The sequence below is a fragment of the Spinacia oleracea genome, chromosome 5 (assembly GCF_020520425.1).
Source record: "Spinacia oleracea cultivar Varoflay chromosome 5, BTI_SOV_V1, whole genome shotgun sequence".
Lineage (NCBI taxonomy): Eukaryota > Viridiplantae > Streptophyta > Magnoliopsida > Caryophyllales > Amaranthaceae > Spinacia > Spinacia oleracea.
In genome coordinates, this window is record NC_079491.1 from 19420398 (window position 1) to 19447099 (window position 26702).

The window sequence follows — 26702 nt, forward strand, 5'->3', positions numbered from 1 at the left end:
AAAATTCAATGCAAAATCAAAAACTATTCTAATCTAATACCAAATATATAAAATTGGTTTTACCAAAAAAAAAAAAATATAAAATTGGTATATACATAAGAGTTTTATTTAAACTTAACCATTTAATAGAAACTGTGCATCGCACGGGCTAAAATCTAGTTAGATATATTTAGGGCATTTCTAGAGATTAGAGTCGATACTCATCAAAGCATTGTGTTTGTCTCATTTACTACAACTCCGTAGCTTATAGAGAAAGGCAAGTGACTGGGTGAGGCTGAGGCTTCTCAAAGAAGCCAAAACAATGTTACTCTTTCTTGTTGTCTTTATTTAAGACAATTTCTCATTTCTTATTTCCTCTTTAAAATTCTAGTTTATATATATATATATATATATATATATATATATATATATATATATATATATATATATATATATATATATATATATATATATATATATATATATATATTTGTTTCATTGAATTCTAAATAGCTGGTATGAGTCATCAAATTCAAAATCAAAAGATGGGAAAAAGAGAGGAGGAAGGAGAGCAAACCGTTGATTCAGCTATGTCTGTCTCGCCGGAGGACCTTTTTCTCGATGATTATCGTGTAAGTCTCTGAAATTGTTCGTTAATTATACATGCATCATTTGTTTAGTTTTAATCAAAAAAATATTTAATACTTCTTTCTTTTTTTGTGTTGTACAAATTTAGTGTTAGTTGTTTATGATAATCCTATAATGGTGAGACTGAGATATAGTAGTGGTTTTTCATGTCCAAATTAACTAGTTTTTAGGCAACTGTTATAAAAAAATGAATTTATGATAGAAATTGATGGTTGTTTTACTCCTTGATTGAAAACTACTAGTTAAACTAGTGTTACCGTGGCATATGAGTTCTCTGTTGTGTTAGCAAGTAAATGATAAAAGTTGTTAATGAAAACAACTGAGCGTAGTAACTTGTGAACTCTGAAGTGGTAGAATGTAGCTAAGTATTGGTCTTAGGTTGGTAGAAATTAAGTGTAATAATTAATAAGTTTCGTGTCGCTCATGAGTTAGCACATTGTTGGCCATGGTTGGAGGCTGTGGGGAGATATATACTCTCCCTTCAAGTGCTCTTGTACGTACTGTTGAACACCAACATTTAATACACCTGATATTTAACTAGTTGAACACTTAAAATTGTACTTGTCTATGCCCCTTTAATTTGTTGTGGTTTGTATAAATTTGTTGATGAAATGCTCAAGGAAGTTCGTTTTGACGAGGAAGGGAGACAACTTGGACCATCAAGATATTATTCGGAACAATTCTGGCATAGTGTGACTGCAGAATTGAACCAACGAGTTGGGGCTGTTGGGCTTAATCATCTCCAAATGCAGCAGTATATCAAGCTTACTTCTGATGCTGGGTAAACAATGCCCGCTGTGTTAAGAGACTTGATATTTTATCTTTCATCGACTACAATTTATTAACTACTCCGTACATTTTATCGTCAGAAGTGGTACATCGAGTAGCTCTGAACGTAGTGGATCCGGATATCAGTCGGATATGTCGGATCCTAATGTGAAATTGACAGAAATCTTGGGTCACTTATACGATCTTGTTAGGTGGACTCTCTCTCTTGGTGACGGGTGCGGTCCAGGCCCGTATTTAACAGTGTGATGGCGAATATGCAACATGTATTGTATAGACCATATGTTTAAGTGTGAGCCCTTCATTTTGTTCATAAAATGTAACACGACTTTGTTTGATAGCTTGTTGATTTTATGTCCTTGAATTGCATTATGTTACATTGATTTAATTTTTAAGGCTTATTTGGTTCGTGGGTACAAATTAATTGACTGGGAATTGCTATGCTCAAGTTTAAGGCTTATTCTGTTTCTCCTGCTATTAAATATTATTTGTAATTATGTAGTGAGGTAATTATACGAGTGGTGTTCTTGTGGTTGTTGCCATTCAGTAAAATTTCTATCACGAGTCACTTATGATAAATTTTTTCATTTGGGAAGGGAAAAGAAATGGTCTATTTTTTGTTGAAAGCATCAAGTTATCAGAATTCTATATATGGACTTCCGGATGACCGAAGAGTACTTTATGGAATAGCAACGGGGTCTTTGTTGTTGTTGCCTTTGGAATGTTGTTTATGTCCAACTTTTTGTTTGTTAGAGTTTATGTGAGAGCGATTTCCTTCAATATTGTATAAAGATCTAATAATTTTCTAAATACGTTACTTTCTAAGTTATGTTCCACCATACCGTCCATGTAAGCAAGGTAAAAAGAGAAGTAATTTTTTTTTTCCGGTTCAGCATTGAACCGCCATATGAGATAGCGGTTTCGTTTTAAAGCTTAGTTGTAAATTATTTTTAACATGAATTACAGTTTAAATAGAAATATAACTTAGAAGTAACCTCTTGTGACATCAATTTGCATTTGTAGCTCAGTGGATAGAGTGTGTTGTTTCTAAGCAGAAGGTCGTGGGTTCGTACCCTACCTGACGCACGGTTGTTTTTTTTTTATCATTTATAAATAGTGATTATAAACCGCTATCTCAGATAGCAGTTTACTTAAGTCAACCGCTACCTGAGATAGCGGTTTAGTGCCGCTTCGTTTAAAAAAAAAGGTCGGTTTTAATGTTGACGTGGACGGTATGATGAGAATTAAGTTAAAAAGTAGCACATTTTGGGAATTTGACGTTCTTTAAACAATATTAAAGGAAATCTCTCTTTATGTGAAGCTGCATAGAAAATAATTTGATTATCGCACATTTTTTGAAAGGGCACACTTTTTAGATTTGGAAAAGATATGCTTAAGGCTTAATTAATTTTTTTTTCTTTTATGTGTTTTTTTTAAAGATTAATAATTAGCCAAGTATTACGACAAATTTTAGTAGGTAATTATGTTTAATTCATTCATTAATTGTTATGAGGTAATACACCCTTTGACCATTTTTCATACGGTCGGAGTATTTAATTAATATGCACTAATTTTAATTTTCATCCGGTTATAAGTTTTTGTCGTTGTTGTTGTTGTTGTTAGCACTTAGCACTCGGTTCACCCTTAGGGTGAATCAGGATTCGGGACGAGTTTTGGTTGGTCAGGTTCCAATTCCCACCCAATTGTTGTTGTGGGGGATCGAACACGAGTTCTCCCTACCAAGTTCAGCCTCAATCACCACTGAACCAACAAGCAATTGGTCATCTGATTATAAGTAATTATCATAGCATGATTGAACCATGTATATTTATTTTCGACCCTATAAATTAGAATTTTCGTCCATAATTCCCCACTGATGTATCGTAATTCGTTGTTTTCCTTTATAGCTGATCTTTTGAGGCATATACCGGGGGAAAAAAATAAACAATCAATTTCAATGCTTCGTCAATGTTTATATTATCTTGGAAATAATCGGACTCTTTAAGTTTTTCTTATCTATACTTTAGGTTATTTTAGTGAAACTTACATCTATCCTATATATTAAAAGGCGCAAGGTTTGAACCCTTAGCCTTGAGTTTATACGATAAAACTTTTACCACTAAGCTATTACTTGTTTCATGTTATAATTACAAAAGTTATAATATAATAAATATAAATGTTATTAGTGTATATTGTAACCCGGAGCATCGCCCGAGCCCAAAAACTAGTCAATAAATAACCATTATTAAGAAATAGAAGAAGATAGTTTAAACAATAATTATTTAGGAGTGGAGGGGAGTAAAAGTATTAAACGATCCGATGATGTAATTCTTTTTTTTTTTTTTTTTGAGTAAAGCCTAACAGGCACTAAGCTACATTGCTGGATAAATCTTTGCGCAATAATGCACTTACACTAGCAGGAAAATCAGTAAGCCAAGTTCTCCTACCTATTACCCAAGGCCCATAGTGAGCAAGATCATGGGCTACCTTATTCCCTTCCCTCCCTACAAAAGACCACGAAACACTATTAAAAACCTCTGAAACCTGACTAATGTCATCTATAACCATATGAAATTGACTTCGACCCGCCTCTTTCGTCTGAATTGCATCAATCACACTCTTACAGTCACCCTCCACCACCACTCTCCTGTATCCATGCTCTCATGCTCTGCCGCTAGTCTCATGCCCATATGTATTGCCTTCGCTTCCCATAGGTCCGAGCAACACTCCATCATACACACCAAGACTTCCCTCTTATCATCACGGATTACAACCCCCACACTCGACCCTAGACCTTGCATGCAGCCCGCATCAACGTTCACCTTCACCACACCCCTAGGCGGTTGGGTCCAACCCACACCTCCCACATTTCCACCTCCCTCTCCCCTCGGCACACCAGTTGGCTCGCCCCCACACCTTCCATCCCCCATATCTCGTAACAGTTGTTCCGCGTACTCCACCCCTCTCCTCTCATCAAATCTTTCCCCCTCCATAACCCATTTGTTACGACCCCCCAGATAACCCAACATAGGTTCATTAGTAGAGCCCTATCATCCGCTCGGAGCTTCTCGAAACAACACTCCACCATCTCCCTAAAAGATCTGAACACCCCGTCCACCTCCTCACACACCCGCCTTTGCTCCCACACCAATCTCGCAAAAATGCACCCTCCCAACGCATGAATAACCGTTTCCTCCTCCGCTCCGCATATTCCACACAAGCTATCCATGCTTTCGATCCTCTTATGTAGGCTTGCTCGAGTTGGCAAAGCCTCCAAACACGCACGCCAAAAGAACAACTTGACCCTTGGAATGGTATTTGCGTGCCAAATCTTGCCCCATAGCCCCACCTTCGTCTCTGAGCAGTCAGCCCGCAGCTCCCCTTCATCCTCACCAAAAATTGCCCGGTATGCCGATCTTACCGAATACTCCCCTTTCTTCTCCAAGCTCCAATACCAGCTATCCCTTGGCCGCCGAGTGCTCAACGGGATGCTTAATACTCTATCCCGTTCGAAAGGCAGCAGAAACATATCAAGTAGCTCTACATTCCATCCTACCAGATCAGCCCTAATAAACTCACTAACACGCAAGTCTTCGTCCGCATTTCCACGGGGAGATATCAGCAACTCAGTTTGAGTGTTTGGAATCCATCTATCCGTCCATACCCTCACATTCGCGCCATCCCCCACTCTCTTTCGGAGCCCTCTGTTTACCACCCATCGCACCCCCTAGATGCCCCTCCAAGTGTAGCTAGGATTTGAGCCTAACTCCGCATCCAAATACCCCCCATGCGGGTAATAACGTGCCTTCATCACTTGCTCCACCAAGCTCCCTTGGCACGTTACTAACCTCCACGCATGTTTCCCCAATAAAGCTGCATTGAACAATTTAAAATCCCGCATCCCCAAACCCCCCGCCGCCTTAGGCTTGCAAAGCTTCCTCCATGCCACCCAATGAATTTTCCGTTCCTCCTTTTTTTTTCCCCACCAAAAATGTGACACCAATGACCGCAATTCATCACAAAAAGAGGAAGGGAACTTGAACACACTCATCGCGTAGGTAGGGATAGATTGGGCCACTGCCTTAATCAAAACCTCCCTTCCCGCCTTAGATAAATACATTCCCTTCCACCCTTGAAGTCTCTTACATACCTTCTCCCGCACGCCCTTCACCAAAACTTTTTTTGACCTCCCCACCACCGTGGGGAGGCCAAGATATTTATCATGCACTCCAACAGCTTGGACCCCTAACTCTCTAGCCAGCTCCTCTCTCCGATCATTCCCGACACCCTTACTAAACGACACTGTTGTTTTATCAAAGTTGACCATTTGCCCCGAGGCCTTTTCGTAGATGCCCAGAATCTCTTTAATAGTATTAGCCTCCTCAACACTTGCTTTCGCGAAGATGATGCTATCGTCGGCGAAAAACAAGTGTGAGATCGACGGTGCTGAAGGGGCTACGCGGATACCATGAAGGCTGTTTCTCTCCACCGCCACTCTTAGGAGACCCGACAAGGCCTCCGCGCAAAGGATGAACAAATATGGCGACAAAGGGTCGCCTTGTCGAAGCCCCCGGGCAGGCCGAAACTCTTGGGTGGGGGCACCATTGATTAGTACCGCAAACGATACTGATGTCACACAATGCATAACTCTGTCGACCCACTCACCATCGAGTCCCAACCTCTCCATCACCGCCTTTAAGAATAGCCACTCAACCCTGTCGTATGCTTTGGCCATGTCTAACTTTACGGCCATCGATCCCTCCACATGCTTCGAACTCTTCATGAAATGAAACATCTCAAAAGCCACTAGTATGTTATCTGTAATAAGCCTTCCTGGTGTAAAGGCGCTTTGATTTATAGAGGTAATATCACTCAAGAACATTTTCAGTCTATTAGCTAGGACTTTTGACACCAACTTGTAAATTACATTGCACAGACTTATTGGGCGAAAATCCACCATTTTATCCGGTTCTTTCTTCTTCGGAATCAAAGCTATGAACGTATAGTTTACCTCGTCCATCAAAGGGGAGCCTCGAAGAACCGCGAGTACCATATTTGTGACCGACGGCCCAACGATATGCCAATAGGTCTGAAAAAATAAAGGGCACATGCCATCAGGCCCCGGAGCTTTTAGCGGATGCATTTGTTTCAACGCTTGGAGGACCTCTTCCCCCCTATAGGGGGCACGCAGGATACCATTCATAGCTTCTGTGACACGCCTCTCTACTCCCTCCAATGCTCGATCAATCTCCAAACATCCTGGAGAGGAAAACAACCTCGAGAAATATGATCGGGCAATACGACCTACCTCCTCATCCCCAACCTTTCGAGCACCATCCTCATCCACCAAGCCCCCAATTGTATTTTTCTTTTTTCTTTGTGAAGCTTTTCGGTGGAAGAACGTAGTGTTCTTATCGCCCGCAAACAACCAGATAGCTCGGGATCTTTGTTGCCAGTAAAGCTCCTCTACATGTAATAAATCAGCTATCTCCTTGACAATCTTTCGTCTTTGCACTAACTGGACTGTCGAGAGCCCCCCCTTGTTTAGGCCTTTGAGCTTCTTCCTCCTCTTTCGTAGCTCTTTAAACCGCTGTCCAAACTCCTTGTCACTCCACGCCTTGAGGTCCGCGGCACAAGCAGCTATCTTTTGCGATACCGTGGGACCTCCTATCAACCATGCCTCATCAATAATCTCTCCGCACCTCTCACTTTCCGTCCACACTTGCTCGAACCGGAACAACCGCTCCTTTCTCTCAACCCCCAACTCATCTCCACGAAGGACCAGTTTGACGGCCGCATGATCGGACCATTCACGGTCCATATTAGAGCCTTTTGCATCACCAAAAACCCCCCATCCAGTCATCGTTAACTAGTGCCCGATCAAGTCGGCACTGCACATTATCCTCCCCCGCTTGCCCATTGTCATAAGTGTACTCGTAGCCAGAGCACGGGAAATCACGCAATCCACAGTTTACCACAGCTTCTCGGAAGTTGGCCATTTGCCAAGTCGCCCTATCCCTTCCTCCTTTTTTCTCACAATCATACATTATCTCATTAAAGTCACCCATGCAAACCCAAGGAGCATTAACCTGAGCCGGTAGTTCCTCCATCAATTTCCAAGACAAGTGTCTATTCTGTATCTCCGGCCACCCATAAAATCCTGTGAACCTCCACTCCACATCCCCTAAACCTTCCCTGACCCAGACGTCAATGTGATGCACTGACATTGACCTCAAGTCCACCATAATCTCCTTCCTCCATAATAATGCGACACCCCCCGACCTTCCACAGCTATCAACCGCTAACCCATCATACCCCGTTAACTTCGCCTTTACCTTCATCATCTCGCCACAACTCAACTTCGTCTCTGCTAGGAAAATCAAAGACGGGGCCTCCCTTCGAACCAGGTTTCGAAGATTATTAACTGCAGCGGTATTGCCCAGCCCTCTGCAGTTAAAGCTAAGGAGACTCATTGTGGGAGGCGGGGTTGGTGCACGCCAACCTCCGCCCTGGGAATTTCCTCCCTACGAACAAACTCCAAAGGATGGTCATACAAACTCCCAATGGAGGCCTTCTTCAGGGGATTGCTACTCACATCAACCTCCATCTCTTCTACTCTTTCCCGTTTATTCGAACCAACATGGCTCCCCACCTCTATCTCGCCTTCTCTACCATCCACATCTCCAAATTTCCTTGGTACCCTTCGTACTTTCCTTCTTCCTATCTCTCCCCCCTTATCTTTGCCCTCCCCTAATAACACCTTCCTTCCCTCATCACCTACGCACTTATCCCCTACCTCCACCACCTCCACTGACTTTACCACCCCACTCCCTTCTTCCCTTCTTCGATCGCTACTGTCCTTCCCCGCCAGCCCTTTATCCCCCTCCACAACCGACACTTTATTACCCACTCCCTCCTTAGCCCTCTCCACTCTCTTATCTCTTTCTCCTTCATTTGTTATCTGGTTCTTCGGCTTCGTGTGGAACACCAGTTCGCGTTTCCCCTTCCTCACCTCCATAACCTCCTCCTCCATCATTGCTCGACCCTTCCGCGGGGATGCCACTAAGGAAGGCCCCCATAGAAATTGTTTTCTCCCCTCCACTATCTTAGCTTCCTCCATGCAATCCCTCTCTGTATGTCCCATCTTGCCACACCGATAGCAGAAGTGTGGTAACCGTTCATATTTAACCCTGGCTTCCAGAACTTCCCCAGCCCCTCCTCTAAAACGAATCATCCTTCGCAACGGGTTGTGGACGCTCATCTCAACCCTAACTCGCATTGACTTGTCCCATACAATCTCATTTTCCTCCACTTCCACTACCTCCCCCACCTTCCCTGCTAGGAGTTTCACGTTCTCCAGAGTCCTCCTCCCAAAAGGTAGGTCATAAATTCTGACCCAGAACGGGCACCTGTCGAGCACCACGTCCCCCGGCTGAACACCACTCGATAATTCTTGTAATATGATCAAGTTGTGATCGAAACACCAAGGCCTACCCCCGAGCACCTTTTCCTTGTCTCGCCAATGGAAAAACTGAATAACAAACAATCCGTTCTCTACCTCCCGGAAAATAGCTTTCTTTGAAAGGGACCATACTTGGTTCATCGTATTTTTCATCGCCCCAAAATTGTAGGACCTCTCCGTTAATACTTTCCCTACCAGCGATAGTTCGATTTTTGCATCTACCTTGCCGTCTGATCCCTCGACTAGGTCAACAATATCATCCTCCCCGTCAGTGATCGTTAACTGAGCGCAAATTTGTGATAGATCTTCCGCCATTGCGGGGTGAAACTTGCTCTAGGGCAAGGGGGAACTTGCTTGTTCAAGAGTACACTCAAACCCTAGCCGTCGCGAGGGAGAGACTTTTTTTTGACGATGCATAAAGGCAAGTTTTGATTTTGATCCGATGATGTAATTCTATTAGAGCTATAGGTTGAAATGGTCGAGGATGGAGAAATATCCAAGGATCCAAGTGTTGTTTTGTACTTCCTCCGTTCCTAAATAGTTGCACCGTTTTGACTTTCACGTTTGCCAACGCATAACTTTGACCATCAACACTTATAATTATGTACTAGTAAAAATTATAAAAAGTTGATATATTTAAAATATATATTAAGACAAACCTAATAATACTTTGTATAATAATTTTTAATTTTATTTATTAGTAGAAAATTGAGGTCAAAGCAAGACAAGTGAATGGTGTTAAAAGTCAAAATGATACAACTATTTAGAAACAGAGAAAGTAATTTAGAAAGACTTTTTCGGGAATTTTAACTTAATTATTTACAGAGTACTTTAGGATAAGTGTTTTGATAGTCATAGTAAAACTTGTGAATAACGTTAAAAGTAACATTTACATTAATAAATAAAAGAAAAAAAAATCAAATTTCACTAATTCTCTCATCATTTCCTTGATTTTTGTTGATATACGGAAGTATGAAAATCATTTAAAAACCAGGCCAATACCTCGCTGGTGCCAAATCGATTCTAAACAAACCAAAAGCAAACCAAATTGACCACAAGTCCATAACTACACTAGAATGAGCTTGAATACGACAAGTTAACCTCACATGGTCAAATATGGCAAATTCACCTCAATAATCAAATCAGACATCAACAAGAACAACCCAAAAATGACATTAAATTAGCCTACAAGGACCATGAATATACTCAAATGGAACTTCTTCGTTCCTCCGTACCTTTTTTATTGCTCCGTATCACTTGGGATATCTCTTTGAGTTTGATTCACACCTCTTATGGTATGTTTCCCATTTGCACTCTGTCTCTTCCTCTCTATTCCTAACCTTCTCAACCCATGTATACTTTTTTGCCTAAGCCTTAATTAAGTAAATATCCAGTCATATGCCCAACCTTCTCAACCCATGCTAGCTGCCATTGACTCAGTGCCGAAATGCTCGTCCTCGTGATTTGACCCCCCCTTCTTCATCCTATTCTGTTTCCTCAGACAACTTAACAGCTCGGTAACTTGGCATTCTAAAAGAGTGATTGAATCACAATCATCCAATAGTTCATTTGCTTGAGAATTTCATTGGGGGAAACCAAATAGACTTACCAAACTTTTCCAAGTCTGGTGGTTGCAACTCCATTTGGGAACAAGTGTGCCAGCAGGCAGCAGCTGCTACCTCTTTTAAGCTTCATTCTTGGCAAAAGCAAATTCGCACACCAATGCTAGGTGGTCGCTGCCCCAAATCTACACCACAACCAACAACTTTGTCAACTCACTATTATTTGCTTTGAAGCAATATAGAGGCCAAGGCATCAGTTTTAAATAAAAATTTAAAAAGCAGCAAAATTGTACCAGACAAGTTCAACTCCTAATAACTTTGTAATCAAAAGCATATCCACCATAAATTTTACGTATACAGTTTATGACCACTAGTGATTTGACAAACTTGTGAACCACAAAGGCACAAACCATCAGCGCTTTGTGATTGACCATCAACCCTTCATAGTGGCATTCATTCGGAGACCAACTTTTCCCCCAACCCTAAATGTTCTTATTCCTTCTACAGAAATGAAGTAATCCCAGTTCTCAACAATATACCAAAAATTCACAAGATAGACAATTTTAGTTCATTGACCAACTTCAGGATGTTTACATAAGCTATTTCAATTCTATGTTCATATGAGTATGGGGAGACCAGATATTCTAGACTTTCATGATGAGCCTAACCCTGGAAGATCATAGCTCTTGACAAAGACACTTGGCTATTGACAACAAAATTTTAAGAACAACCAATAAAGGCCAGGTTGCAGCTGGTACAAAAAAAAATTCTTTACCAAGCAATCCTTTTACCAGCAGGCAGTAGCATATCAACCGTAAGAGAGGAAGTAAGAAATTTCATAATCATGGTGAATAACAGATTAACAACTTTCAGTCTATAAAGTACCTTACTGGGAAGCCCTCCCATTTTTTCCAATGCATTCCTAGGTAGTGTCTCAAGAACTCTGACAGGAACAAGTTGGTCACTGTGCCTGCAGCAAGCAACAAAATGATATAAGCAGCTCTTAATCTCGAGTTCAAATAACTCCTGATATTAAACATGCAGGTTTTATTACCATATGTAATCCACAGTTCCCATGAACTTGGAATGAAATGATGTTACCAAGGGTTCTCCGAGATTATCTCTTGTTGTGACAGTCCCCTGACCAAATCAATTGCCAAACATCAGGCAATACAATGAAATCCAAAATTGAAGATATCTTAAACAGACCATAGCGATGTGAAAGATGTTTGGGGACCCGAGACCATCTTACAGGAACACCAAGATATGCACTGCGGAGGTTTAGGCTATGTTGTAGACAAGTGACTTCCTCACTGCCAGTAGCAAGCTTCAATTCTTCGTCAGTCCATGTATATGTCAATCGCTTTTGCCTGCCATTCCATGAGAAGTACACTAGATCAGAACAAAGGGGAAAACTGATTCAGTCAGCAAAATATATCTAATTTGATACTGACCACATCCACATTAAAACTTCCGAATACTGATTAGATGCATCTTATACTCTTGCTATCTGCATATAGCACTACTAGGTTTGTGGCTATGGAATATGGAGTTGTTAAGTGGCCAAGCAAAAAAGGTGTATAAGGATAATTAGACCATCACTTAAATATCTGAAGATCATAAATGCCACCTAATTAAGACAAAAATCTTGCTAAAATCACCAACCAAAGTAAAAAAGAAAAGCCACCAGCAAGGTGTAACAACAATCAGGTCCCAATGCAAGGTTGAACAAAACTCACACAAGTGCAGGGGGGTATAAAAAATTCACAACGCCTTGTAAAAGCTTATTTCCAAACATATTCAACCAAAGAAGTTCTAAAGTAGTAGTAGCGGGAGTAGTAGTTCGGGTCAGTAAGTTGAATAGAACACACCCTGAATTATGAAGGACGAAAAAGGAAATTACGACAATTAAATTGGGACGGACGAAAAAGGAAATTGCGACAATTAAATTGGGACGGACAATTAAATTGCGACAATTAAATTGATAGTGTAGAATGCAAAATAATTCTTAAAACGAATGTTTATTTTTCAAAGTTTAGAAAGAGTTCAAACATTATCAAGTCGATTCGAAGTAGGGTCCATGTAATAAAGGGGAAGGATAAAGTGTTAAGGTGAACCTAATTGATACAAACTTCAATTCACAATATAAGTGATCAAAGAATGAATTTTCACGGATAACTTCAATCCCAACTATTTTATCATCTTCAAAGTCTACCCACCCCTTATTCATTGAATATGTCAAAGTTAAAAGTCTTTGCATTATGATACTTTTTTAAGACATAATGCAAAGACTGAACTTTCGCTCTTTGTGTTTTCTTCCATCATATATTTCGTTAAAAAGGTCACTATATCTTAGCGGAGTTAAGTATTACCAATAAGTAATAACCATATTGATTGATTGTAGTTATTAAAAGAAGGTATGTATCAATAACAATTAACATGAAAAATGATCAACATTGATGTGCATAAAATTACCAATAATTCATGGAAAATGCCAAATAAAATATAAGACGCATTACCGTTGTGATCCTGTAGTCCTTGCATAGTATAAAATTTAACTGATTTTTTTATATAATATTTTGGATAAAAGCTGCCTTTTTTTCCCACGCTATAAGCACAGGTTCCCAAAACCCTTTACTCTCTCCTCTATCCTCCATAACAATGAATTATCTCCATCAATCTAACTCATCATCTTCTTTTCTCTAACTCTGTTTTTCTCAAGTACCTCAATTTCTCTCCTTTTCTTCCTAATGGCTTTTCACCAACTATCGGAGATAAGGATTTCGGAAAGGGAGGACAACAACATTTCTTTGCCTTGAAAAATAAGCCGGCAGAAAACTGAAAGAGGATAATCAGGTGGCAGTGGTGTAACATTCATCCCATGAAATAGAAACCAGATGCCCACAATTCGGTCATGGAAGTCATGGAGAACAAGGTTTTGGTCTCCAACATCCTCAAACGGCTAACTATACCCGAGTTGAGTAAGATGAAACAAGTTTCCAATTAATTTCATGTTTGGAAAGAGCGGGTTTCAGAAGATGGTTGAGAGGAACTGGTTTTTTGGAATATGTACCACTACTACGAGCAGTGAAATAAGAGCCCCATGTTTAGCAAAACTTCCTATTATATTTTGCATGGAGGTGGTTGGTTTTTTTTTTATTCCTGTTCTCTTAATTCTTGCATTTACATCCTTAGAACCCAGATAACAGACCGTAACAACAAAAGATCTGGGGACAAGATAACTTGTTTCATCTTACGCTTTGTAGATTTTACACACTTCTTCAAATGGTTTGCAACTTAACTTTTATCTTCATTTTCAGCATTCAGAATCTTCAATTAAAACAAGCCAATGATTGTTTAAGGCACTCTTGCGCATTGACATAAGATAGTAAGCTTCTCAAAATCTAGAAAGTCTTGCCACAAATAATGATCCTTGACTTAAAGAGAGCATCCATAAAAGCACCTTTTGTGGACAATCACAAGGATAACATCTTTCAATCAAAAGTCTTTATAACATCCCAAGAATATATCACAGATTTAACATCATACCTTTGCTAAATTCTGGAGAATTTCATACCAAAGGATGCAGAAGCAGGACAAATGAGTTTGGGGCTTTGAGCATTATGATCTAGAATCTCTTGCAATCATCATCTCTTTTCCTAGTTAAAATCTCATCCTTGATGGATCTTCTTTTTCACTTGCACTACGCCGATAAGATTTAATTGGTAAACACTTTGCATGCAACAGTTTTTCCATCTAATTTGTAAGCTCATCTAGTTAATTAAACAACAAATTCAAGGACAACTATTACCTAAGAGGCTAAGTAATTGTATGAAGACAATCTTTATATGAAAAAGGTGAGGACAGAAGGGGAAGGAGGAAAGCAAGCCTTTTTTTATGAAATTTGCATGCGGCTTTCAACGCCTCATGGAGAGGCTGGGAAGTGGGAACTAAAGGAAATACCTGAATGTACCCTTGGTTAAAAAAGAGTGACATAGTGGCTTCTCAATCTGCCCAGATATTCTTTTTCGATCCTGTTGTAAAACATCCAACTTCAAAAGACACAAAACATACCTGTTAGCAAACTGCAAATAAGACGTACACATGTATAACAATATTAACAATCAAGGATAGTTCATCATGAAAGACTATTGCTTACCTTTGCAGAGGATATATACTGATACATAGCACTCTGAAAAAACAAATACTCTTATCAGACAATAACTTATGAGACGCAGCAAACTTTCATAGCTGAAACTGTAGGAATACCTGAGGAACACTATTAAAATCACCACCAAGTACAACAGGGATCCCACCCCATTCTTCTGAGAGTCTGTGTGCCTTTTCCAGAAACAGACGTATCTAGAACAATTGTTTTGAAAGGCAAGTCAGTGGTGTCTATAGACAAAATAGAAACAAATTTGATGAAGCCGGATGTAAATAGTTTATACATTGCAGTACCTGTCCTAGCTTGATGTCCCCTCGGTTTGGGTTGAAAAGAACATGTATATTTCCGACAACCAGACATCTACATGAAGCCACAGGTAGAAACAGTTATTTTTTTTGCTAAGACTCGTATAATACCTTGTATGAAGTATCTGTAACTGGGCTGACATGAAATAAGAAAGACAAACAACAGAGTGATAACATGAAAGTGTTTACTAACTAATCCTACACTCATCTTTCCGCCAACCCATCTCAGATCCTTCTTAAAAAGAAAGACTTGTGATAGATAAGTTCACAAGTTGATTGGAAATACAAAGGTTATGCTCAATTTGCTTAAATAAACTATATTTTGTTAAAAAAATACATCATTTAAGTGAACGAACTTCAGCAATAAAGACTCCCTCTGTTTCTTTATAATTGCCATTCTAGTGATTGGCACAAGAACTAAGACGCATATTTTCTCTTTTCCTAAAGTAAGTCTTTTATGGGAGTCACAGGCTCATGGAAGAAAGAGAGTAACAGTCTAGCAGGCTACAAGGATGACTATAAAGAGAGAGAAAAAAGGGCCCAAAAGAGAATAGCAAGAGAGACATCAATAGCATTTACTTTCTTAAAAAAAAACCATTTACTCCTATGACTCTTAAAAGTCACCCCTTTAGTCGGGAGAAAAGGAAGATGCTGGAGTATTTCAAAGGCTTCAAATCTCACATTCCAATAAATAACAGGATAAAAATGTTAAATTATTTGAAAAAAACCCAAATCCTAAAATGATAATTCTAAATATATATTGGAGTAGTATTCATGCTTACGCTGTAGCCTATAAGAGACATTAATCATCACCAAAAAATATGAGAGTATACTAGTAACTAGTAAGTACATCGTACTTCCTCGTTTCATTAAAATTGCAACACATGCTAATTTAGGATGTTCCAAAAAAATTGTCACACTTCTTTTTTGGTAAATTCTACTTCCTCCGTTCCGCAAAGGATGCATCATTTCTATTTGCACGCATGCCAACACACTTCTTTGAACATTAATATCTCTAAATGCGTATAAGTGAAAAATATAAAAAGTTGATATTTGAAATCCTTGCATTAATACGAATTTAACAAGATCGCACTTGACTATGTTTTTTCTACACAACAGTGAAAAAATGATTGTCAAAGTTAATTGATGAATAGTGCGCAAATGATAAACGATGCATCTATTGTGGAACGGAGGAAGTACAATTTAACCCATTTATTTTCATCAAACGTGTCCCACTAATTCTCTCTTCTCTACTCTTTATCTTCCTTAAAATATACTTTTTGTACTTGGTACTTGTTGCATAATCACATGGGTTTGCAACATATTTGCTTTCTCTCTCCCCTTGCCAAAAATATTGAGCAAATTATAAGTGTTGCAACTTTAGTGAAACGTAGGAAGTATTAATTAACAAAACCCCTTCTAAAGTTTACACATTATCCCAAGGTTATCCTTTTTAGAGTGTGACATCTCCTTCCCGCTCCACAACCAATCTCCATTCTTCTTCCCACTCTCAGGCCAGAGAATCCAGAAAAGGATCCATAAAGGAGAGCACTTGATTCCGCTAAAATATTTTCCTAACATAAGAGCAGAATAAGTGTGATTTCTAACATTAAATTTTAGAACAACTTTCATAGACCTCTGCAACTCATTACAAAAGCCCTCACTTAAACCCATAAAACTCTGGAGTATTTACTCAGTTAATACATACAGGATTTACCTAGGCTTGGACATCTTCGAATCAGGATTCAATCGATCATCATTCATCTGTTACAAAAGATCAATAGACACAAGGTCATTCTATCAATTGGGGTATAGGTTCATCCTTTCAGTGGAACCTCAACCATCACAAAGTAATAAAAATGTCTGGCACACCAGGTAGAATTTTAGAGCAACAAGAAGAAACAATAATAAATTGAACACACACAAAAACCAAGAATGAACAAAGAGTCCAGCGCCCCCTTCCTCAACTTTTCTCCTCCAGACGAGGCACACAAAATCGAAAGGGTGTGGAGGAGGAAAGAAAAAAATAACAGCACTTACTTGTGCACCTTAAATTAAAGGGGAAATCTTATTGGTAGCCCTGTGTTTTCGCTGAAATATTTGGTAACCAGTGAAAAGGTTGGGAAGTTAGCCCTAAGGTGACTTACTCACTTCGCTCCAAGATTTTTTTCCCGCTTACTATATGTCCACATATCAAGTGAGTGCATGTGATTACTTTTCGAGGAGAGAAATTAACCTCACAAAGTGGACCAAGTTGAGATAAAAATAATAGTATTCTTTGACAAAAACTGAATAAAGTGAAAGTAGGAAAAACTACATGGATCGGCCCAAAATGGAAAGTGGGATGATCTTCACGGAACGAAGGGAGTATATCATTGAAATATTGAATAAAGAACACAAAATCATACAAGTCATGATATTGCATAAAACTCAATTCATATGACCCTATATTAGTGTTCTTTATACGGTTTTTTGTTGTTATTTACTTACTTAACCCTAATAGAATGTACTTAATGGGAAAACTATCCAATAGTTAATCATCAGTCACACGTCTCACGAGGTAGAATCAGCATTAATACAGGGTCAATTACGAAAACATTTTCTGTCCTTGGTAAAATATAATCAACTAAAACACAGGGGACAGGGCTATCAATGAGAAAATGTTATACCATGTATAAGACCAGTAACTCGTACTCTTCAGTCCACTGCCACTAGCTGTCACTTCAATAGGGGTAGAGGGAAATATGACAGAACACACGAGACAAAGTAGATTTTTACAGAAAAACACTAACATAAAAATCACCTCTATGACATAAACATTTAGGAGCTTTGACAGAAAACAAACTACGTCTTCAATAATTTCTCTGGCATCTTTGTCTAGGAATAAAGACCCGTGTTATCAGTACTCCATTACTAAGCTTTAATATCACATCCTCGCCGCTTCTAAACTCTGAATTAGCCCATTTCAACTTAGATGTGACTAGTTGGAAAATTTAAATTATTTCATGCTTCCAACTGCTGTCCAGTCAAATAAAATGGTCAGTGATTTGGGCAGATCGGGATTCATGCTTCCAACCGCTATCCAGTCTAATTAAAGGGTCAGTGATTCAGATGTTACCTCTTTTCAATCTATACAATTGACATTTTCTGGACCACTAAACCAAAAGCAACCTAGGGGCAAAGAATATTAATCTATTTTTGTCAAATAGGCTTCTTACTGGGGAAAGAATACTCCAGTTCTCTATGGAAGAATAGCAACTATTTCCCTTTACAGACTCCATTTGGGAAATTTTCTCCTGAGTAGCAGACCAAACTTCCAAACTTCTTGAACCCAGCTGTTTTCAACATTTTTACATGTCTCTATTTACAAAAACTTGCAATGCATCTATTCAAATCTTGTGAATTTGCAAAGAAAGCAAAACACGCGAAGAAAGAGAGGAATTGCTATGGTTTTGCATTGTTGAATGATCAGAGATTGAGGGAGATGGTGAGTTATGTTGAGGGGTGAAAGTACATTCTTGGTCTCCAAAAATAATGTAGGGCCATTTAGGTGATTTTGATATTAACCTTAGTTAACCATAGTTAGCATTAAACAGTTAAATTTACGTTAATTCCATCATTTATGCGTTCTTAGTAGAAAACAGTAACAAGGCTATCTTTAATATTTGAAAAACAATTTGGCTACCAAATGTTATGTGCAAAATTTGATTGATACCATTCAGAATTTCCCCAAAAAAGGAACAAACCTAATATGATTTAAAATATTAAAAATCACAAAAAACCATGGTTAAGACTTCCACCAAATGTCATGTAGTGCTACAGTTAGCTACAGCATTCATGTCTAGGAACCTAATAAACATATTATATATCAAGGGATCAACATGCCTTCAGTACACAGAATTGTGCAACATTGTCACGCAAACCAAAGCTTTGAAATTCAATGCTTTCCTCATGCAGAAGTTTAAACCTGTGCCCAGAGCAAAAATATAGCATCAGCCAAACAAAAAGTGCAGTAAACTTCAGTAAGAGAAAGATACCCAAGCAGATAGAAATCATCATTATGATAAGTAAATTCTCAATATTAAAGCTGAACCAAAATTAACTCGTCTGAAATGAGCTAAACGTGTACAGTTACCACCTGTAATTTTCTAATAAGGATTTGAGAATAATCAACAGAGGGCTTGAAAAGTGTAAATAGTTAAAGACTAATGATCCAAATAATCTCCATGAAATTTCTTCCACAGCAAACAAGGAAATGATGGTAAAAAACTGAAAATCATAAAAATCAGCATCTTGGAGAAATATCCTTCAAGCTGTACCTTCTCAGTCAGTACTAAGGAAGACCTTTTTTTTCCAGTACCACTAAAAGATCTAAGCATTTATTTTTGGTATAATGGTTCATTAAGTAGAAGAAATTAATATAAAACGAAGGAGGATAAACAGACAAAGGGCCCTCCAAAGACAAACTCGCAAAGGTAATGCTACAAACACTGTATATATTATCACAGACTATGACGAGAACACCCCAGCCGTAAAACTCAATAAAGATGCAAGGAAAGCTATCACAACCACACAAGAACTTGTTACTAAAAAATTGGCTCCGAAAAAAACCCTCTGCATACTAACAACAAAATGGTCCCTCCTGTCTTCCCCTTTAATGACCACAAATCCCCTCATAGGTCACTGGATTTTTAGCAAAACCCTCAAGAATCCTCCGTACAAAGGGATACTAGACAGCAGCAACACAGGAAGAAAAAAAAAGGGGAGTTCACCAGGGAGAAAGGAAAACAACCTTTGTGTTTGTTTGATTTGAGGAATAAATCTCATTCCTCTGTTTAGGATGGGAAAAAAAGGACGACAACCATATCCTTCACCCTCTAGCTCTCTCCAGTAGCAGCCCAATCATCTGTCCACTCTTCAACTCTGGTCTAAGCACCATCAACATTCATGACATTCAGCCCCCTAATTCACCTACCATCAACCACCACCATCTGACATCACCAATCCTTGCCGCCTTCTCACCACACCAGTGCCAGCAACTTCTCATGTCATTACCACACTATCTTTCCACTAATCACCATCCTAGATACTCCGTATAATCTTTGGTGGCCGGAGACAGATGAAGCTCTAGCATTGAAACCTTTGGCTCTGGCCAGCTCCAACCACCATAGGCGGGAACTCAATAGCAAGATTTTATTTTGCTGCTTGAATGGATGGTGGCGTGCCTCCTCTTTCTTTCCTCTCTCTCCCAGACCTGATTTTTCTTTTGATAGTAGTGGGCTAGTGGCCAATGGGGGATGATAGACGTTGTGATTTTTTGTTTCATAGGGAGTGCTAGACTGGTAGTTATGGTGCGGCTATATTTTTGTGCAAGGTAGGAGTGGTGGTTGTCTATGGGGAGTAGTGGGCTGTAGCAGTGCTTGTGAACAGGGAGTGAACGGGTGGTTGTAGGCAGGAAGAGGAACGGAATAGGTTGTTACTGGGATTGAAAGGAGGGTGGTGGATGCGAAACATATCAGCATAGTTCAAGAATCCATCACACCAGCTTTTTCTTAATTCCATGATAAGACATTAAGCCAGATAGTAGAAATCATAAATGTCAAGCCATATTCCCAAAATCCATAAAAAAAGTAGAAAACTAGAAGAATTTCTCACAGATCACACATTTTGGAGATCACTTCTCCGAGGCTATAGAGAATTTCTACTAAAGCAATTTAAGAAATTCGGTCATTATATTCCGCGGACTAATGTGAAAGGAGCGGGGAAGTTTTTTACTTTTAACATATTTAATAGCACTTCGTTATAACTGTGAGAAAAATTCATTCATTCAGATGCTTACTAACATTTTTTCAGAGAGCTCGTGTTAACCAGATGCAGAAAATTATTACCGTTTATAATTCCAAAATATCGCACATCCGTCCCGAGCATCACCAGTGCGAGCCTACGACAAGAAAAGGAAGTAAGTTTTGTCAACATGTCCCTTTGAAGGTAGCATAAAAGGCTTTAATACCTTTAAAACACCTTCAAATCCATCCTGTTGAAGGGCATCATGTAAATCACTATAACAATCAACTTCCTGCAGTCAAATGCAAAAATAAGAAGAATAAGAAATCTAAATTTCTACAAAGCCAAAAAGTTGAAACCTGAAAAGGGCACCAAACCAAAAGTGAAAAGAAACTTGGGGCAAAAGCAGAAATACTTTTTTAAGAGATGGGAAAGGTGAACATATTAATCTTGCAAAACAAATAGCTATGGCATCTCCCTCGAGAAGAACAGAAATCAAATTCTAGTATTGCACCATACACCCAATCCCCTTCGAAGTCATAATATATACATAAATCACATATTCAGAGAAGGAAACAAGAAACTGGACTTGCCTGAAAACACAGGATGCTAGGACCGTACTGAGCTAACTCTTTGCGTATGGCTGCCCTCCGGTGCTCCCATTTCACGTACTTGAATGGAACCTTTAAATACAAATGAGGATGCTTTGATGCATTTTCCACGGCTAAAATGTTGTATGATACGAGGATAATCTTATCTGTAAAATTTTATAAATAAACAAAACGAAGGAGAAACTGCAATCAGATTCAAAGTCCAAACAGTTGCATCTCAATTCGGAATCCAAATCATTCATCATTATCATTACCCCATTGCCTCAAAGAGGCTCGCGCAACAAGCGAAGTAAGGGGGGGGGGGGGGGGTCGGACGTACTCAACCTTACCCCTGCAATTGCAGAGAGGTTGTTTCCAATTGACCCAAAAGCGATAACGGGACAACGGGAAGGCCATCTTCTACTTCATGGAAAGGAAGCGAAGAGGTTTTAAGAGCCATTTTTATTGAGTCCGTTACATCTAAAAGCCAAAAGAACAAATGAATCTTTGGCTCCATCAGAAATGGACAACAAGTCAGAATCCAAATCAAAATAGAAAATTAGTATTATACTATCCCACGAGATTATTTTTGCAGAGAACATATACAAGGCTACCCTTCTGAATCACATATTAATAGAGGAACAATTAGAATAGTGTATCCTTTTTTCCATAAATTACTTGGGGGCATGACGATTTATGACTAACTCCTTTTGTATATTGTTGACACCCCTTTGTCGTCCTTTTAATATAACCAAAAGGGGGAGAGAGAAACCTAGAACAAGCTCAATGAGTCACTGCAACAATCCAAGTATCACAAAGCAAGAACAACCCGGAGTGTCGCCAAACAAAAGAGCAAAGAACAATCCCGGGTTAACCAAGCTGGAATAAAAACTTGTGGATTGAACACCACCAAAATGTGGATACAACAGGGTATAAAAAGGCGCACTAGAGAGTGGGGTTGAAGCGCCTTCTTTTCCCACTCAAGGCGACCTTAAAGAGGCACACTACAGCAAACCTGAGGCACACATCAGTCAAATTCTTTTACTTTTTATATGATACGCCTCACTTCAATGAGGCACACCGCGGCTCCCCAAAGGTGTGCCTAGGCACAGAAGGACCCGATCGACGATCGACGGTGCGCCTTGAGCCTTTTTATATACTAGGATACATAAGCCAACTTACAAGGCTTGTCAAAGTAATGGTCTGCAAGTCAAGATTTGATAACCTGAGTCTCTAACCAGCTCATGAATCAGGCCACCTAGCAACAAATCCCAAGTCATCCTTACTCTTGAGGATAATGCATGCTTGATGACTTCTTACAAACACATTAAACTAAATGAAAATCTGCTACAGAACTATCACATTGGGCAACAGCATCAATGCTACCGGTAATTTTACCAAGCTAGCCTACTCTTGCAAAGTTGCAAGGTGTCTCTGACTCACTATCTAAACTATACAACGGATATGTTGCATACATCCAGTGCATCCAACGCTAAATCGCTAATGATGTATATCCTCATGATATGTCCACAAATGAGTAGCAAAATGAAACATCGACACTGTAGGCCCGGAAAATTTGCAAATGTGCCATGTCGGATATTATTAAAGTCAAAAGTCAAAATATTGACTCGGTATATATTTGATGGTCAATTAAACTTAATTAATTTGGGTAACCAATATAATTTAACCCATTTTAGTTATTTTTATTGAATTCATTTATTTTAATGGTTAAAACCCAACAAAAAAGGTTAAAACTATTTAATGGGTCGTGATTGTTAAGTCCAACCTAAAAGCCCAAAGCACATTGAAAACCCTAGATGTCTCCTAACTCTAAAAAAATAGAGTGCTCCAGTTCATTCTCCATGTAGAGGAGAAAGAGATAGCAAAACCTAAAACTCTCAAATACTCTCTCTGCCAGTCTAGTCACAACTCTCTCCTAGAAGAAAAACATCAAGCATCCAAATTGACGTGCATTTCCATTCTAGAAAATCAACCTTAAAGAAGATCAAGCCGGAGTCCCGATCAAATTGGTTCGTGAACAACATCAAATCCTTCACGTAGAAGAAGAACAACAAGCATCCAAAACTGACATGTCGTACTATTCTACATCAAAATCCTTGAACAAGATCAAGCCCAAAGGCCATCATTCAAGTACAAATCAAATCTGTCCGTGAACCGAATAAAATCTGCCCGTGAACCATATCAAACAAACCAGTGCGTGAGCCAGTCAAATTCAAAGTGGAGATCGAATCAGAGGAGAAAATATTAGAGATTGTACCCGAAATACAAAAATCAATAAAATATTATTTTGTTCACATATTTTGATTCTCTTATTTTGCATACTTGAAATTTGTGTTTACAGACACAAAGATGAAGACTAAAATAGAGATTAATGTATGGTAAATCTAACAGGCTAATAGCAATTGAAGATTTCAACACTAGGTACCTTCAAGAAATCCATTGAAGCACCAATACACCCATTTATACTACATAAACATGTTGCAAGCTTCAAGAAACTTCAACGGGGTGGATACACAAGAATGCATAGCTTATGAATAGAGCTAAGATAATTTGCACTTCCCTTCCACAAATGCCATTATTCCATTACCAGGAATAGAAGTGCATCATGACAGCAGATACCTATATGGTAGTTATAGACTTGTTTTGATATGCAACAGTATTTTCTATCAATATCCACCATCCTGGTGAACATGAGGCATCTACTTATATGAAAGACTTGCACCATAATGTGCCTTCTAGATACCATCAGAAATTTGTTCCCCACGTATGTCTCTGTCCATAACAAGACCGTAACCCCTAGAATAAACGTTAAGCATTAAGCCCAAGGGTGTATTCGTGTTTTTATTCATCTTTTAGATACAATTAGGTATTGTAATACGCTGAATTGAACAGTAATTCCAGGTTAGTTAAACTCGGAAAATCTCCATTCCACATTATTTTCATGTAACATTTGATACTACATTAGACCAAGTAAAAAGGTTCCATCATAGTTGTACAATTCAAGTTGTTGAAATCTTGGGGTAAAGCAGGAAATTGCTAAACAGACCAAAGTTTTTGAAATTCAGACACATGGTCCTGAACTACATAAAGTTCCAGATCATCTGGCCTGTAAGAGAGGTAAATTCCAAGCACAAAGATCCAGCAAAGAGCAGAAGAAACGGGAAGTTCTAGATCTTAATATGCTTTTGAAATAAGAAAAACAGTTATCCGGGATGATAATTCTATTAAGAAAATATGATATTTAAACATAGATTATTGGTTTCTACACAGAGTTACAAGAATCTCAACAATTCAGCTTCGGATTGAAATTACTAAATCGTTTATCTCAGTGAATATAATCCGCATATATTCTTATAAAGCACGAAACTATGATGTATCTTCAACCAATGGTCTGGAAGATGTGTCTCTATTTTTGCATGGGTTAGGCTTGCATTTGCAAGGGAAACACATCATCATTATAAATACAACTGATTAACGCATTACAATTCAAGACCATCACCTCAAGAACACCACCACTACTGTACATGAGACTATCATTGTGACTACGGTTAGAATTGAAGATGGCCACATGTCCGCATCCATAAATTGCTTAAGATGCTAAAATCATGAGAGAACATTTGAGCAGCAACTCTAAAGTACTCTTGAATTCTCGAATAGCAATTGTTGATTCTAGTCATTCCACAACCCAAAAACATGTCTGAGAATGGTATGGGTATTCTTAAAGAATAACCACAAGTTATGATCAGCCGTAATGCTGTATCCTCCACCTCATGCAAGCCCCAACTTAAAGGTTTACATCCTGGACAGGTCTTAATCCTGTATTTCCCTATACCGCAACCAGTGGCGGATCCAAGAATCTAAGATTGGTAGGGTGCCAAATATAAAACTTCAAATTCCATAAATTATTGCCTTAATTTAGTTATTAAGAAATAACCATTGGTATTTGGTAATGACATGTAGGTTAAAAAACTTTGAACACTAGACATAAAACTCAATATCTTAGTCCAAGTTCCAAATTAAAACAATAACTTGATGGGGAAACAAAAGCAAATTAAAACAATAACTTGGGGTTACAGTGGTAGCACATCATAACAAACTTGTGTTTACAATAAAAATTCTTCCTTTATTAAAAAATTGTCGCAAGTATTTTATCAGTGCGGAAAACGACTGAGCCCATATATCATTTTCAGTACACGAAAATCACTACATATTGTTTTCACTTTGCTCACTTTTGCTAAAAATTGTAGGGCAAGTGTCCCACCAGCCGCAACGAGTCCCTAACTCCCTATCCTACTTATCTTTCTCACTAATTAGTGTGTTGAAATCTATTTTATAACACACTAATATCATACTCTATAAATCATAATCCTTGAATATATAACAAATAAAATTACTAAAATGCATTGAAGAAACAGAAATCCAACATAACAGCAGCTGTATCTTTACTCCTATAATGAACTTCTGCAATTCAGCTTAAAAAAAAAATCAAAATCAACCCACCAACTTCACGAAGAAAAACACGCAACATTCTCATTATGACCAAAAAAATTGATTGATTCTAATTTCAGAGTGGAATTACCTCTAATATCATAAGGATCACAATCCGCCGAATAACTCCAATTTCGAAAATCCTGCGTATTTGAAGATTCTAGCTTTCTACTTTTCCACTTGGTATGCCTCTTATACGAATACGATTGAGATGATGTAAATTGATTGGAGCTCGAAGAATTGCTCCCAACAGTGCAGCGATTTAGGGTTAGGGTTTGTTCTTCTTCATCATCATAAAAAATTGTCCGTTTCCCCAAAAATCGATTAGAGGGTTTCAAATTCATGGAGTGTTGATCCGCCATGGTTACCGGTGGTTGAGTGGAAGGGCGGTTGAAGTATTTCAGTTTTGGAGAGTGAAATAAAGTTGCTGCCCAATTTGTGTTCGCGGCAAAGTTAAAGGAAAGCCATTTCTTCAATTTGTGTTGGACAGATGATAGATTCATGTTCTTTATGGATTTCTTACGGAGTGCTCGTATTCTTTTAGCTACTCGGGAATTGGGCTTGGGTTGGGTCGATTAGAGGAGAATATTTTTTCACAAATTCTTATTTATACGGGTGTACGATAAATATTGTACACCGAAGTTAAAGTTAACGTAATATACTTAAAAGTTACTCTTATATACGTAAAAGTTATCTATTTTTTACTGAATTGTTTTTTTATTTTAATAAAAAATATTTCTTCAAAATCACTAATAATGTATAAAATTTATCATTTAGCTCTTTAAAATGTTTATCTATTAACCTTTTTTTTTTTTTAATAATGTAAAAGTTAGAGAAAATTGTATAAAAGTTAGAGAAAACTGGGTAAAAGTTATGTTGGTGTACACCTTGTGCATGCAAGACCTTTTG

At 38.5% G+C, this 26702-nt stretch overlaps 2 protein-coding genes across 4 annotated transcripts; one reads left to right on the top strand and one right to left on the bottom strand.

Moving 5' to 3' along the window:
• The first annotated feature begins 463 nt into the window (after positions 1–463).
• On the top strand, positions 464–1816 carry LOC130462063 (uncharacterized). Its single transcript, XM_056830417.1, has 3 exons — positions 464–611; positions 1248–1408; positions 1497–1816. Exons 1-3 carry the CDS (start codon positions 498–500, stop codon positions 1660–1662), a joined length of 441 nt encoding a protein of 146 aa, XP_056686395.1. The 5' UTR covers positions 464–497; the 3' UTR covers positions 1663–1816.
• An 8161-nt stretch (positions 1817–9977) lies between these two features.
• Positions 9978–26314, bottom strand: LOC110796430 (carbon catabolite repressor protein 4 homolog 5). 3 transcript variants are annotated; one of them, XR_002535587.2, is made up of 15 exons: positions 25885–26314; positions 21288–21451; positions 20921–20986; positions 20799–20851; positions 18796–18877; positions 16628–16674; positions 14899–14965; positions 14707–14799; positions 14597–14629; positions 14401–14489; positions 11690–11807; positions 11492–11577; positions 11323–11407; positions 10485–10622; positions 9978–10405 (listed from the first exon to the last, which is right to left on the bottom strand). XR_002535587.2 is itself a non-coding variant. In XM_022001488.2 (14 exons), the coding sequence occupies exons 1-14, from the start codon at positions 26294–26296 to the stop codon at positions 10560–10562; spliced, it is 1458 nt and encodes a 485-aa protein (XP_021857180.1). In that variant the 5' UTR covers positions 26297–26314; the 3' UTR covers positions 9978–10559. The 3 variants fall into 3 exon arrangements, 2 of the variants coding, with proteins under 2 accessions (XP_021857180.1, XP_056686394.1); XM_022001488.2 differs by having other exon boundaries at positions 9978–10622; XM_056830416.1 differs by having other exon boundaries at positions 9978–10622; positions 20921–20982; positions 21284–21451.
• Positions 26315–26702: the final 388 nt, after the last annotated feature.

Coding starts and splice junctions, on each gene's coding strand:
- LOC130462063 (XM_056830417.1), top strand. CDS start 498: ATGAGTCATCAAATTCAAAATCAAAAGATGGGAAAAAGAGAGGAGGAA. Junction 612..1,247: donor TTTTTCTCGATGATTATCGT/GTAAGTCTCTGA, acceptor GAAATGCTCAAG/GAAGTTCGTTTTGACGAGGA. Junction 1,409..1,496: donor AAGCTTACTTCTGATGCTGG/GTAAACAATGCC, acceptor TTTTATCGTCAG/AAGTGGTACATCGAGTAGCT.
- LOC110796430 (XM_022001488.2), bottom strand. CDS start 26,296: ATGAATCTATCATCTGTCCAACACAAATTGAAGAAATGGCTTTCCTTT. Junction 18,878..20,798: donor ATATTTTGGAATTATAAACG/GTAATAATTTTC, acceptor CTCTGGGCACAG/GTTTAAACTTCTGCATGAGG. Junction 14,800..14,898: donor GGGACATCAAGCTAGGACAG/GTACTGCAATGT, acceptor CAATTGTTCTAG/ATACGTCTGTTTCTGGAAAA.